Source organism: Limulus polyphemus, unplaced genomic scaffold (genome assembly GCF_000517525.1).
Source record: "Limulus polyphemus unplaced genomic scaffold, Limulus_polyphemus-2.1.2 Scaffold3913, whole genome shotgun sequence".
Taxonomy (NCBI): domain Eukaryota; kingdom Metazoa; phylum Arthropoda; class Merostomata; order Xiphosura; family Limulidae; genus Limulus; species Limulus polyphemus.
Window position 1 is genome coordinate 43,456 of NW_013669523.1, and position 14,984 is coordinate 58,439.

The 14,984-nt window shown below is 35.3% G+C and overlaps 1 protein-coding gene across 1 annotated transcript in view; it reads left to right on the forward strand.

The window, feature by feature from the left end:
- LOC106470268 (zinc finger CCCH domain-containing protein 11A-like) overlaps nt 1–14,984 on the forward strand; it is a 52,559-nt gene that overhangs the window by 4,811 nt on the left and 32,764 nt on the right. The window contains exons 2-4 of the mRNA XM_022398867.1: nt 7,151–7,287; nt 9,383–9,502; nt 11,257–11,368. Coding sequence (XP_022254575.1) covers nt 7,225–7,287; nt 9,383–9,502; nt 11,257–11,368 — 295 coding nt within the window. The 5' untranslated portion in view covers nt 7,151–7,224. The remainder of the gene's footprint in view (nt 1–7,150; nt 7,288–9,382; nt 9,503–11,256; nt 11,369–14,984) is intronic.

A 14,984-nucleotide genomic window follows, 5' to 3' on the forward strand; every position in this document is an offset into this window, starting at 1 on the left:
AGTTTAAGTTTACTTGGTGTGCAATGTTGTCTTTATTTTTATAGCAAAAGCATATCTAAAACTGCCGATAATAATCAGTTACGAATGATTGGATGGAAAAGTAAAAGAAAACAGTAAATGATATAATTATAAATGAAAGATCAAAATGCTGTTAACCTAGAAACCTTTTGCAAACATCTCCCCATTTCTTAACTTTTGACCAATTAGTAATGAGCACCAGTTTAGTGGTCGTGAAATTAATATCAAAGTATAAAGCTTCGAACTGTTTCTTGGATTGGATACTGTTAACTTACTGATACTTTTAACTGGTAAGGAAACAAAGAAATCTTTAATGGTTCACCCTGGCTGACTGTCATCACACAATACCCATGCTGCGCAGGCAATATTTATACGTGACGACATGGCACTTATGTTGTACGTACAGACGTTACAGAATCTACAGCCACATGTCATTATAACATGTTGAGAGATTACAAGACTGCTGAGTGCACCTGCACTATCAGAAAAGTTAGCACCATTGGTGGGCTGAGCTTACCTCAAATATTTCAATGCCAAAACTTGGATAATTCCCCATTAAGATTAGTGTGTGAGTTTCTCATTTAAATTGCAGTGAAATGAAACAATGACTCTACAGCAACGATCGCCGCATCCTAATACCTTGAATTATAAGCAGCAGCTAACTACAGTTGAAACAAGTTAAACTAGTTATATAAAGATGTAGAAACTTTTGGAAGATCATATTTATATTGATACAATAACTTACAGTATTTACTATTACAAATCACATAGTCATCAGGTTTGAAAGTTTCCTATGAGTGATAGGCCTCATTTCTGTCCTAGAATGTTGATTTTGCCATGCTACAAATTGGCCGTAACCATGAACCAAATGCATGTAGTGAATCAGCTGATAATCATTTAACAAAGAGAAATTTAAGATGGACTCTTCAAAACTTGCTGCTTACTTAATTGATTATTGTCAATTTAAGAGGTAAAAGTTGGTATGGTTTAAGGAAATTTTGAGAGTATAATTGACGGTTGAGTAAGTTGATTTATAAGGTACTCAAGGATTTTTGTACACTATTAAAATTAAAGATCAATGACTTATTAATCAATGTCGCTGACCGACCACTAGAATTTAGTCTTAGTCTGTATCACTTTGATTGCTTCCACTTTCATCTTCACTCTCTGTGTCGATACTTTTTTTGCTTGTTTCTAATTTTTGTTTACTGTTTTCTCTTAAAAATAATAGTTTGTCTGTAGCTATATTTACATTACTTTGACTTAAACTTTGCATGACTTTTTTTTAAGAACTTGGTAGTAAATTTAGAACTGGGTAACAGTCGTGATGGGTGGATACCCAGTGAAAACACAAGCTTTCTCCTATCCAACCACCCTACAATCTAGTCCAAGCACATGTACACAAACTTTTGGCTGCTTGCAGTGAGGAATGAGATGATCGAGAGCTTTACATTAAGTATACAGATAAAAGTTATTTCTAATGTGAAGAATATGAAGACTTTAATGAAACAAGAACTATTTTCACCAACAATCGGTAAAAAAAGGGCCTAAATACAATCCACCTATATAAATCTATGATTGCTGTAGACTAAATTTTTTCAGTTTTTACCAATTTCACACATTCGAGAAACAGTGGAAATGAACACTTCATGAGAAGGTTTAGCAATTTTTAGATGACATTTTATAAACTATGCTTAGTTAAATGATGTTTGCACACGAGTGAAGTAGATTGATGTTGGATGCACTCCTTTACAATTTTGTTGAACAACAACCCTGAGTGAACATCAGGAAAAATCTGTCTCTCAAATTTTTTTGACTTTCATCAAAGTTGTCACTGCTTTTGTTGATTAAAGATGTGGATTTAGTTTCCTGAAAATAAAGGGTGGGTTTAAATCCCCACTTTTCTTAAAGGTGGATGTGCAAGGCTAGTCTTGAAGTACCAAACCATCCTTTGATGTCTGTAGGTTATTATCACCCAATCCTCTCCTGAGGATTAGGGAGGTAATTGTTTTATCTGATGTAAACAGCATGAAACTAAGACAGAAAAGCAATATATACATTTACAGTAACTTTCATCCATGGTATGCAGATGTAGATTAATTTATCCATTTTTGGACGAACTGTATAGTTACCATTGATTTCAAGATTGTGGACTGTCTGCCATTTGATCATCATAGTGCATGCCATGGCAGGAGAGAACATATGACTAATGAGTACACTTAGTGATATAAATATTCAAGAAGGCTATGCCATGTATGGACCCAAACTGTCAAGAATGTGCTTTGACAAAACTGTAGAAATATCCTTAGCCCAACACACCCATATATTTACATTACTATATATACTGACTAAAAAGTAAGTTCTGACAGACTATTTCCAGGTAATAGGTGGTGATAAGGGTTTCCGTTGAAGAATAATATCAAACCTCATAAAACTGTCCCAAATATGTCTAACCATATATAAATAAATCACAAAATCAACACCATTACAGAAATTGTAGAAAATATCAACAAATATTAAACTAAATTTTACTTTAATGTTCAGTGGATAAAAGTTGCAGTTATTGTATTTTTGAACTTTATTTTATTATGTAGAAGATGTTAATCTTGACTCAGTTTGAGAGAACCCAACATGCAGTGAAATGAATCACAGACAAGAGTCAGGGTAAAAGATGAATAGGAGGAAAGGCATACAAATGGAATCCTGTCCAGTCTTGACTGGAAGCATCTATTACCAGAGCTTGTGGATGTGGAATAGGAGACCAGAACTGTACACTAGCATTGCAATGGGTTACAAAGGTATTGATCATTGGGGAGCCAAACTGAGAATTAATCCACTGAAAGACAATAGTAAGGCTTGTCAACTGAATTGGCCTAAGTGGACTTTTGACAAGAAGAGAATTGTATAGTGCTTAAGATACAACTATGATCTCCATAGTGTTAAAACTTTTGTATATACGTATAATTTGTTTTGAATACATATTATTATAAAAACAAGTAGTGTGTGTGCTGTTCATTTATTGTCAAATTTATGCCAACAAGTCACAGACATCTTTGTCAGCACCTTTTTGGCCTGCTCAGACATGGTTTCCTCTTCAGTTGCTCCAGGAATGTTTACCACTACCTCTTCATTCATTTTTGTTGAGACAACCTCAGTCCAACATTCAACACCTGGACATTTAACGACTCCAGCTTCATGCATGGAAGCTATGCAGTCCTTTGCCCTACTATAGGGGTTTAAATTCTACAGTTTCCGTAAATTTGACTATATCCTCCATCAACCTACTATGGCAATCTAATGATGGAATGGACTACATATTATCGGTGGTGTCTTTGGTGAGCATTCAACTCGCTTCATCCAGCAGTTTCCATAATTTCAAGTTTTTTACCTGGATTTTTGAAAGGTTTGGCTTCTACCTTGCATTACATACAACATCCTTTGCTGCTCCCTTTCGCTTTTCTATGTATACAAAGGTTTTTACTCCCTTACTATCTCATTTCCTGATCCTTTCAATTTCTTCATCCCAAACGACCATTTCAATTGCCTAATTGTGACTTTAGAGTTGTTTTTTCATTCGTTATCACTTTATTCTTTCAAACCTATGGCCCCCTGTTCTTTGTACCACCTTTTCCTTGAGGTATATTTCTATTGTTGTTAGCTTCTGGATGCAGCTGTTCTGATTTATTTGCCATCCCTGTTCAGCAAACACTATCCTTCCGCCTATTTTTTGCTCTATCCAGACAGATCCTTCCTATTGAACAAACTCGCTGTCAGAGAAGGGAATAAATTCTTTTTCCTTTTCTTTTCCCAGGCATTTCTCATCTTTACAATCCACCATACCCAGATCTTTTGTGTCCAGTCGGAGCACTTTGTTCTGTGGCTTGTATAGAACTGTTCAGGGACCCTGTGCACCAGGTTTTTTATTTAGTGGGATCCTGCAGTGTCCCTGGATTTATCACCCATTACTTTAACCAGGGGACCTTGGGTGTTGATTCCTATAGCCTGTTTGAGGTTATCTGTTGTAGAGTGGAATATACTTCACATCACTTCTCACCAGATTTGGCATCTACCAATGTCATTATCCTCTTGTCTGAACATTTCTCTGAAGAATATTTTGTGCCCCAGTATGTGGACTTCTCCCAACACTTTATCTCATTACCATCATGATCTGGCAGTTTCCTCAAAAATTCAAAAAATAGTTCCCCTTATTAATATTTCCCCATGGCTATGTTGACTACCTCTGCTAGATTTTAACAAGGGGGGTGTGTAACTTTCTTACCTGATCAACAGTTTTCTTTTTTCTTCTGGGGTCCCTCTTTATTTCCTTCGGATCCCACTCAGTGATGAATGTTGGCCAGTCAGGTGTGCTTGTATTTTTTTCAATTCTGCACTAGCAACCTTTATATCGGTTCATGGTTGCAACAGGCTCTGTTGAGATAAGGTGTTCCATAAGACCATCTAGATGCAATTCTGGATGGTAGCAAATATAATGGATCGCTACTCATGGACTATCATGGACTATAAAGCTAAAGGGGAATTTGCCAGTCCCTGCTGATCTTAGAGCTGAATCAGTCAAGATCGGTTTGCTTTTAAAACTTAGGGAATGTGGTTCACCTGTTGCACTGTCTCCGGAGACCTGTTCCTCAGGACTCCCCACTGCATACATGTCCCCTACTGCTTCTAGTGGAGCTTAGGAGTCCTTACCACACACCCAGTACCCAGTCACTGGGGTGGTAGACAGAGGATCTTCCTTTGGAATGTTGAGTTTTCCCCACTCTTGGAGAAGAGGGCAAAGTTGGGGACCCTTTACCTGGGTCTCTGGAAGTTTATCCAGATGTCGGTAGGAGCAGGACCATCCTACACAGGAGCCTACTCGTAAAACTGGTCCAGATTTGACACTTAGCTATACGGTGGGGGTGTGCTTGGCCCCTCTTGTGAACACTGTTGGGTCTTAGGTTGTTCATGCAGGGGGTCCACTATCTCCTCGTAAATCTGAATACAACATGGTCCCATCTTAGGGAGTAAGTGGAATTTTCCTTGCCCACTTGGCTGTGGAGTGAAACTAACTTTGTAAATTTAGACCAGATGAGTTCTGGACCTTGGGTGGAGTATGGGATATTTGATCCCATTAATCCAAGCCTGGGATGTTGCCTTTAGGACTTCTTCAGGTTGATCAGAAAGATTGTCCACTTTGATGTTGCTTTCTTTCCCTCGTAAATCTGGTTGTTTCGAAATGCATCATTCCATGGCTGCTGGTGGGGATCCTATCACAAAGATGTGTATATATTTGCGGTCCAACTGCTTTTGCCACCAATAAGGGATATGGGTACCATGACCTCTTAAACCCAGCCCCTGAGTTGTCGAACCTTGGCTGCGTGGTTGGGGCTGGCCCATCATACTTGTAATATTGCACCCTTTTCACTTTTTTGTAGTTCTGGATGTAGAGCATACCTGTTCTGGATGTAATGTGTTTTTTCCTGCTTGGGTACCACCTCTCATGGTACACCTTTGTTCTATGCAGATGCTTTCTGTATGAACCATGCCCTCACCGGCCCCTCCGCCTTCTTAATATGGGATTCTAGCTATAAGTGTCAGCGGAGGTATGTATGTTTGGAAGTTATCATTTTCCTAATCTGAAAATGTATTTCCAAGCATACTTACCTTCACTGACGCTCTCCCTCCCTTCCTCCCCACTAAGAGCTGGTGTTATTGACTGGAATGGGGTAAGTCTCAAAAAAGTGATTATATTGTCGACATACAGTGCTTATGTACAGTATCTGCATAGAGTGCATGTGATGGCCGTGTAAAGCTTTGCAAATCAGATATTGCCGAGGGCAGTCAAGTGGTGTATAAAGACTGGAGCAAGAGAACACGATGTTTAGATGGCAAAGATGAAGATTGAGAAATAGCTATAAGTGTTAGTAGTGGTAAGTATGTTTGGAAATACATTTTCAGATTAGGAAAATGATAGCTTCTGTGTGCTATTATTGACATTTCACTTGCAAGCAGGTCTCGATGCTATTATTGACATTTCACTTGCGAGCAGGTCTAGGTGCTATTATTGACATTTTACTTGCAAGCAGGTCTCGATGCTATTATTGACATTTTACTTGCAAGCAGGTCTCGATGCTATTATTGACATTTTACTTGCGAGCAAGTCTAGATACTTATTTTTTACACTTGATAATACTGATTTTATGCAAATAATTTTTGGTTGCTCCACATCTGTAAGAAATGCCAACTTCTTAAAAATGAAGCTATAGATGGGAAACAGTTGATCTCTAATGTATTTTAAATAAACATTACCAAAATCCTTAAATTCAAAAATGATTTGAATGACATACCCATTTCACATGGGTGCCTGTATTCTATAAAATGTAAAAATATGAACAGTTCTGAGCTAGAAGACTGGGGACATCACTGCTATGTCTACATTTTTTTCTAGTATTATGAAGTTTTCAAACACGTACTAACCCCTTGTGTAGTGCTGCCGTGATATTCCATGCATGCTGCAGTGTATCTTTGTTGTTCTGGTAAAATTCTGGTAAACACTGTAGCAGAGGTTCAATGCTCTTGTCTTTAAAATGCAGATAACCAGTTTTGTTAACATAATTCTCAGACAATCTCTATTCTACTTTTCTATAATTATTTGTTTTGAAGTGGTTCTCTACGTATCATCCAATAGCCTCATACAACATTAATATCAAAGTACATAGACACAATTTCCTGTTTTTTTTTTTTCTAATAACAGCTGTGCTAATATAAAAAATAATACCTGGTAAAAAACTGGCTTATGGTTTGTATTTTTCAATAGGAAAGGCATGACATTTCATTTATTAGCCCAAAATTAGCTGAACTTGCAATAAACCTATTTTATGCTTGTAGTTATGATGCTACATTCCTGTGACTTAATTAAACTGGAAATTATTTATTTAGAAATTTGGTCTTTAATTGTTTGTTTTTTTTGAGAAATTGATTTATTTATACGAATATTGCTTAGTTAAAATAATAGTATCAAGGTAATATGTAATAAATAAAATCTAATAAAATCTTAAATGTATTGATTTATCAACAGGTATACTTAACTTTTTTATATATATGTTAAGAATAACAAACAAAATTAAAATTTCAGCCAGAAACATTGAACAGGAAAGCTTGAGTTTTTGGACGGATTTTGAGTACAGCATTACGGGATATTAGTAGAAAATGGCTGCATTCAACAAGAGTAGTGATGACTGTTACTTTTACTTTTATTCAACATGTACAAAGGTAAGCTTAAAGTTTATTTTTTTGTTTTTCTAATATAAAGAAATTCAATGATTTGCTGCTTTTGAATATCATTGATGATTATCAATACTTTTTTTTAGAATGTATTGGAAAACAAAGATAAATCAAAGCTCTTTATGTGTTGTCTTTGTTGATAGCTTTGGAATTGTAAAATCATAGAATACTAAAGGGTTCATTGTGACACTTGATGAACTTAGCATTTTAATTTTACAGTCATAATTGTACTTGGTGCTTAACCTTACATGCATGGGTCAATCCATTGGACTGAGCCAGTATTGGAGATTTTTTGTTACTATAATTCTGAACTTACTTGTCATACCTTCTTAAAATGTGGGAAGCCTTTAGGCACTTGGCTAGGTGATCCCACACTATGTCTTTACTTTAGGCTTATTATACCAACACTCACTATACTTATAAGGTTTAATGGCACCCTTCCACCCTCGTCACTAAAATCCTAATGGGCAAACAGTAATTGAATTATTCTATCTGGATAAATGCATTTGGGCTTTTATGACTCCTTCTGTTTTGAGAAATCAAGATAAATCAAGTGGCTTTTATATGGGTTAGATTTATAAGATATGTAAAAAAGTAAATATCAGGTTATGACAAATTAATGAATACAGTTTTTTATTGTTTGGATTGAACATTTGGTCATTTTGAAATTCTCTAGGTGAGGTGTAATTCCAAGACTCACCTATAAGCAGAGGGTAGACTGACTTTGAGGCCTAAAAATTAATTTAAAATTAATAAATTATTCGACCAGTTTTTGCCTGTTAAAAATCTAAGTAGCCAGTTGACTTATCTGCCATCCCTTCACGAAATAATCAATAAAGACACAATTACAGTTAATTTTAAGAATAATAATGTTGTTATCAGCAGTCTCAAATTTGCTAATGGTAAAAAAAAAGTAAATATTGACCATTTGCTAGCACCTTCAAAAGTTAAGGTCAAGACCTGATTGTGTGTTGTAGCAGGCAAAAAAGTGCTCAATATGATGCATTGTTGCACCCACACCAATACTGGATAGTATATGATCAAGTTGATAATTTGATGCTTAAAGATAATAAGCAGAGGATTTTGAATTGCCTTACTTTTACTTTGAGCTGGTAATAAGAATAGCATTTTTTAAGTTTTATATTTGTATGTGTGTGGCTATTGATATGTTGTGTTTAAAATTTCCATAATATTTTTCTTAAGACTATAAATATTTTCTTTCTTAGACCAGTTTGATGTACTTGATTGGCCAGAATCTCATGTTGTGGCTAACTGTCTCTTAGTCTGTCTTTGTTTTCTTCTGTTTGTGGACACAAGTTTCTCTTTTATGGTGTTTAGTGGTCTTGTTTATATTATAAATATTGAAGTTTTCACATGTAATTTGAGAAATCTCTCATGCTTTATTAATTGTGTAATTTTTTTAATTCCTGTGTTTGTAAAACTGGTACGTAATTGAAGGACCGTTCAGGGAAGAGGAAACCCTAATTCTTTTACTATATATATATATCACTTACAGATAAACAACTCTCAGTGCCAGATATATTTTTAGGTACACAGTAATAAACAGACAAGTGTTTTAATATTTTGGTACTTACATAAAACTGTAAAATTTGTGTTGTTTGAAGAGAAATACCTTCAGTTCTAGACTACATGTGGTTAATATCATACTTTTCAAGGCTAAAACAAAGGTTGTATATTGTTTCCCATATATTTGTCTATGGCAGCGAATGAGTTCTCTCATTATCAAGCATGTATCCTTGATAGATCGTGTTATAAATGGAGAACTATAAATTTTAGCTTTAAATTGCCCAAAAATTGGTATTGTAAAGTTTAAGTATTATTTTTAACTCACACATAAGTCATCTTGCGTCCCTCCAGATAGCATTACTGTTTTATCTGGTTAGTCTTCTTTTGGCATGCACACTACTGAAATGTGTTTCAGGATGGTCTCTGAGAAAGACTAGCAAGGTTTAACATGCGAGATTTTATATAGTGATTCTTTATTAATGAAGTCTTTAATCAATTGGCTCATTGTGTACTATTTTATTCAATGTAGTTATAATATTATTATTTCTATACTAAGGGAGAAGATTGCCCATTTCGCCACTGTGAAGCAGCTCTTGGCACTGAAACTGTTTGTAGTTTGTGGAAAGAAGGAAAATGTTTTCGTCAGTTGTGCAAGTATCGCCACATGGAAAGCAGGGTAAATTTTTTCTGTTATTAATATTACCTAAACTATATATATATGTTTTAATAATTTGTGATAAATAAGACAGGAGACTAAGCTTGGCTTGCTATGGTGGTAGGCCAGTTCTATATGAAGAGATAACTTATTCCAGAAATAATTTTCCATAACAGCAGATGCTACACAAAATATTTTTGTGTAACCATTAGAAAAATTTGCTACGATATTGCCCAGCTTATGGCTATCAAGTGTCTTGGTATGTGCCATCTAGAAAAAATGCCTAAAATTGGTTGAATCTTGAGAAAACATTCAAAAGAATAATTATTTACTGTAAAACAAATATATTAGTACTATAATTGGTAGGTAGTTACAGGTATTAGTAGGTAGTGACTATACTTACAGGTATTTAAACCTTTTCCTACTTTCTGTTTTGCATTTCATATGAGAAATACTGATATTTGGTATACATACTTTCATGATTTAAGCTTGCATTCTAACATAGTTGCCACCACTAAAATGATATTTATACATGTGAAGAACTTAATCGATATTTGGTATACATACTTTCGTGATTTAAGCTTACATTCTAACATAGTTGCCACCAGTAAAATTATATTTATACATGTGAAGAACTTAATCAATATTTGGTATACATACTTTCATGATTTAAGCTTACATTCTAACATAGTTGCCACCACCAGTAAAATGATATTTATACATGTGAAGAACTTAATCAAAAACTTGGTATGAAAGAAGAGATGTTTATTTCAATTTTGGATATAAAATATTTACCATAATAAGAAATGTTTTGTAGTTCATACTACACAACGATAAGATTAAATCATAAATAAGTGGATTGTAAGGTATGATACATATACTTCCTGTAGGTGTGTGTATAGTCATTTATGTAATGAAAACTCCATGAAAGTTCATGATTAACAAGTAGACATCAACTTCAAGTTTTAAGTTTAATAAGTTATCTGCTATCCTTGACCTGTCCCTTTTGTGTCGTATACAATGATACCTCCTGTCATGAACGAATCATTATTTCTAGGATTCTTGCAGATTTGACACATTTAATGCATCAGTTTAAGCATGTACAAGTATATATATATATATCATTAAGTCTTTTCACATTATCAGATAACTTGTAATACAGGGTGTTCGAAAACTCTGGATTAATTCCTCTATCTCATAATTAGTAACGTATATGAAAGTAAGAAACAGCTGCAAATCACCTATGGTTCCAGACTTTTTGTACACCCTGTAGATTGTCTACTGTGGTAGATACTGTCATATTTAAGGCATATTCATGGTATTGCTAAGAAGGACAAATGCTTTACTACTCGAGAAATTTTCAAATTGAAAAACTTAGTAATTATGCAAGTATAATTGTTTTATGTAAACTTATTGATGTTAAAGAAAATACAAAATGAACATAAGTAACTTTTTTAAATATGTTAATAAGACATAGTGATGTAGTTCAGTCTCTCTCCTCTCTCTCTCTATTTATATACACTCACACACACATACAGTATATAAAGTTTGGAGATGGCTTGAATAAATAAGCAGAGAAAGAAATTTTATTATTAATATACAATTTAAAACAAGCTTATGTTATCATAAGGTATAAGTGGGTTCCTCGTCATCAAATAATTACAGTACCTTACGACTTGTTTTATTAAGTATGAACCTTGAATGTTAAGTTTGTTAGTGTACTTAAAGTTCTGTAATTTTCAAAAAGTAAACTCCTGTTGACATTTTATTTACAGAAAAATCGTTCCCAGATACCTTGCTACTGGGAGAACCAACCTGGTGGATGTAGGAAGATTCATTGTGTATTCATGCATCAAAAAGCTCGGGCAGACGTTTCTGTTGAAGGAAGTGAGTGAAACATTCAGTTACTCTGTAGATATATTAAACTACAATTAACAATAAACTCAGCTGTAACTTAACAAAAAATGTTTTGATACACTATAAAGCTGAGAAAGATCAAACACTCTCTCTCTCTTGATTACAAGGTAAACAAATTACGATGTGAAAATTGAAGCCAGGTAGTCTTTCACATGTAGGGATGGAAAACAATCTTACATAGCTAAAGATGTCAGTCTTATCAAGTTTCATTTATGCCATCCTGTTTTCCTTGTTCTTCACATTTTTGTTACGTCTCCATATATTTCCTACTAATCTTGCTTTGTTGGAATGTTAAATTCAATGATGTTTTTTTCTTCTTAGCAGTCATGCAGCTTTATTTCTCAAAAGAATTGGCTACTATCAAAAGCTATTGTCAGACTTGGTCCTTATTACCCTGTCTTCTGTACTAGTAAAGGTCAAACAGTTTGAAAGATCTAATGTCATTGATTTGAAACATACCACTGGTTCAAGAAAGAGGAATGGTTTTATTTTTATTTCATTTAAACTTCAATCAAAGTACTTAATATTAGTAAATTAATTGTGTCTGTTTTAGGATTACTGGAATGTATTATTGAATAATTGGAATTATAGAACTAAGAATATTTTCGATGGACCCTAAATTTTCATTTGGCTACCAAATTATAAGCCCGGCATGGCCAGGTGGTTAGGGCGCTTGATTCGCAATCTGAGGGTCGCGGGTTTGAATCCCCGTCACACCAAACATGCTCGCCCTTTCAGCCGTGGGGGCGTTATAATGTGACGGTCAATCCCACTATTCGTTGGTAAAAGAGTAGCCCAAGAGTTGGAGGTGGGTGGTGATGACTAGTTGCCTTCCCTCTAGTCTTACACTGCTAAATTAGGGATGGCTAGCGCAGATAGCCCTCGTGTAGCTTTGCGCGAAATTCAAAACAAATAAACAAACCATTGTGTAGCTTTGTCCTTAAAACACATCAATCAACCAACTTTTTGGATACCTTACAAGTCGCTAATGGAGGGTAGTTTAGTCTGTTCATTTGGATGTTTATAACGTTGTCCACCAGGTTGGACGGAGGATAAGAATACCTGCGTAAATATTGTTTATAAAAATCAAGTTCACTGCAATTCGGGTTGGGGGGGGGTCTCACGTTCCTCTCAATTTGTCCATTGAAACAGTGACTGATGGGTGACAGAAGATAGATCTGAAATGCTATTTTTACACACCGCTGATTTTGAGCTGCAATGAACAAATTAAGAAGAATGTGGTAAAAAGAAATAGAAAAAATAACATCTACAGTGAACCTGATTCTTATAACAATTTTCAGGCCTAGTTGTTTCCACCAGTTCCCCTGATTTCGGCGTTTAAACCGTAACTTATAATTATTATCTGATTTTAAACAATTCTTAATTCTCTGTTGTTAATGATACTGTATGGATATTTTTATTGAGTTTTCTTTAAATGTAGATGGTGTCTAACTGGCCAAATGAGACCCATGAGGTTGGCTTATACTGTACAAGTTGACAAAATTATTATCGCTAGTGGTCTAGAAAGAGATTTTGTTATTCTCCTGGTACTATACCGTTTAGTTAAAATGTTAAGCCTATAAAATGTTAAACCTACAAAATATTAAGCCTATAAAATGTTAACCCAACAAAATGAGAGCTCCATGAGTTTAACCAAATGTATAAAAGGTAAAGTGAAAATAAAGTCATCCCTCTCTCTTCTTGAATTATCTAGAAACCTTTGTCTTCGTTTGGATTACTGAAGACTATTTCGTGCTAACTTTAAATTGAAGACATTGAAGATAAATGTGAACAGTCATCGTAAAGATGGCAAAGGACCCTGAATGATAACTGATACGTAGAGGAAAATTATTTGTGTATATTAGCACCACTGTAACTCTCTCTGGCACACTGCCCCCGTTCATGTAGTGAAACATTCAGGTCACTCCGTAAGAACGTAAATCAAGTCAGAAGTCACATGTGTTTTACCCTACCATATAGTCGACGGAGCTTTTGTTTTCAGGACACGTTAGATGTGTGTGGAACCGTACTTGATCGAATTCTATATTCGGTGTTCCTCTCCTGTCTACTGTACGTTATTTTGTCATCTGGCTCAGCACTTTTTTGACATTCCACGCAATTAAAATTCCTAAAGGCGTTCATATGTTCGCTACTGCTCTCACCTTGCCTCGTGGCGTCATCCCAGCCCACACCAGTGTATTTCCTCATTATTGTTTTCTTATTTCTGTTCAGAATTTATTTTATATTATTATTAAAACGACAAACACATTCATCGAAAGAAAAAAAAACTGTGTGTGATTCTTCCAGAAGAAACACGCCAACACTGGGCCCATCAAAGAGATTTCGGGGGCCCTGGTGCCTCCCCCTCCCCCCAGCACCTCACATATACCTTCAATTGTTGCAAAATGAGGGGACAATTTTTTTCTCCTTCAAAGTTTAATTTTCTACATTTACCCCTACTCTTTTTACGTTTGCCCCTTTCCCATCCCACCATCACCACTAACCTCATCTTCAACCCCTTTTACCATAACTAACCTTTTTGTCTCTCTCTCTCCCTTTCTTTTCTTTTTCTTTTCCGTTTCTTTTTTCTTCCTTCTTTTCTCTGCCACTCCCCTGGTCCCGGGCCCTAGTGTTTTTGCACCAGGAGCCTCCCCCCCCCATCTCTGACGGGCCATGCACCAACAAAATAATATAATTAAGAATTCCACCTGGTGGATTTTTTCCGCTGCATTAACATATTTCAATTTAGCTTAAAACGCATCCGCTCTCCCTTTGGGGGAGCGGTAAGTCTACGAACTTACAACGCTAAAATTCGGGGTTTGATTCCCTGCGGTGGACACAGCAGATAGCCCAATAAGATTGAGGATAGATATGATGACATTCGTAATATTTTCATTTCTTATAGTAATTTTATGTTCCATCTTTTTGTCGTAATTTACATATTATATGCAAATGATTAACATTGTTTTCTTTCATTGCCACAAAAACTTTGACAGGCGATATATTTATTATAGAGGGCAACACGCCATTACCTTCGAAATGAGGCATCCTTTTGAGTGACTATAAAAATCTAAAGACTTAGGGACCTTTCACAAATTAAAAAGCAACAAGTTATAAATTAATGCATTTCAAACTAAGAGCAACAACTATTGCAATGCGTTCTTTATGTGTATATTGAAATATCTGAATGCAGTAGTAAAGAGAAACGTTTTAATCCAGTGTTTCCCAAAGTGGGAGCCGAGGTCCCCCTTGGGGGCCGCCATAAATTACCCGAAAACAAAGGTGCTGAATTGATTTTAATTCTAAATAAACAATAAGTTGATAAAAATTATGTTGAATTAATTAAATGATACAGTATGTTGAAAGTAGATGTTATTGTTTTTACTACGGCACTGTTTTTCAACCACCATGCTAAAGTTATAGGTTTAGGGGCCTCAAACTTTTTTATTTAAAGCAAGGGAGCCTCAGACTAAAAGAGTTTGGGAACCACTGCTTTAATCAATGGTACTTGTAGGGTAAGTATGCCTGCCTGACAAATGTTCGCAGACCAAATAAAATTGTATTGTTGATCGGGCGTGCCCTAATG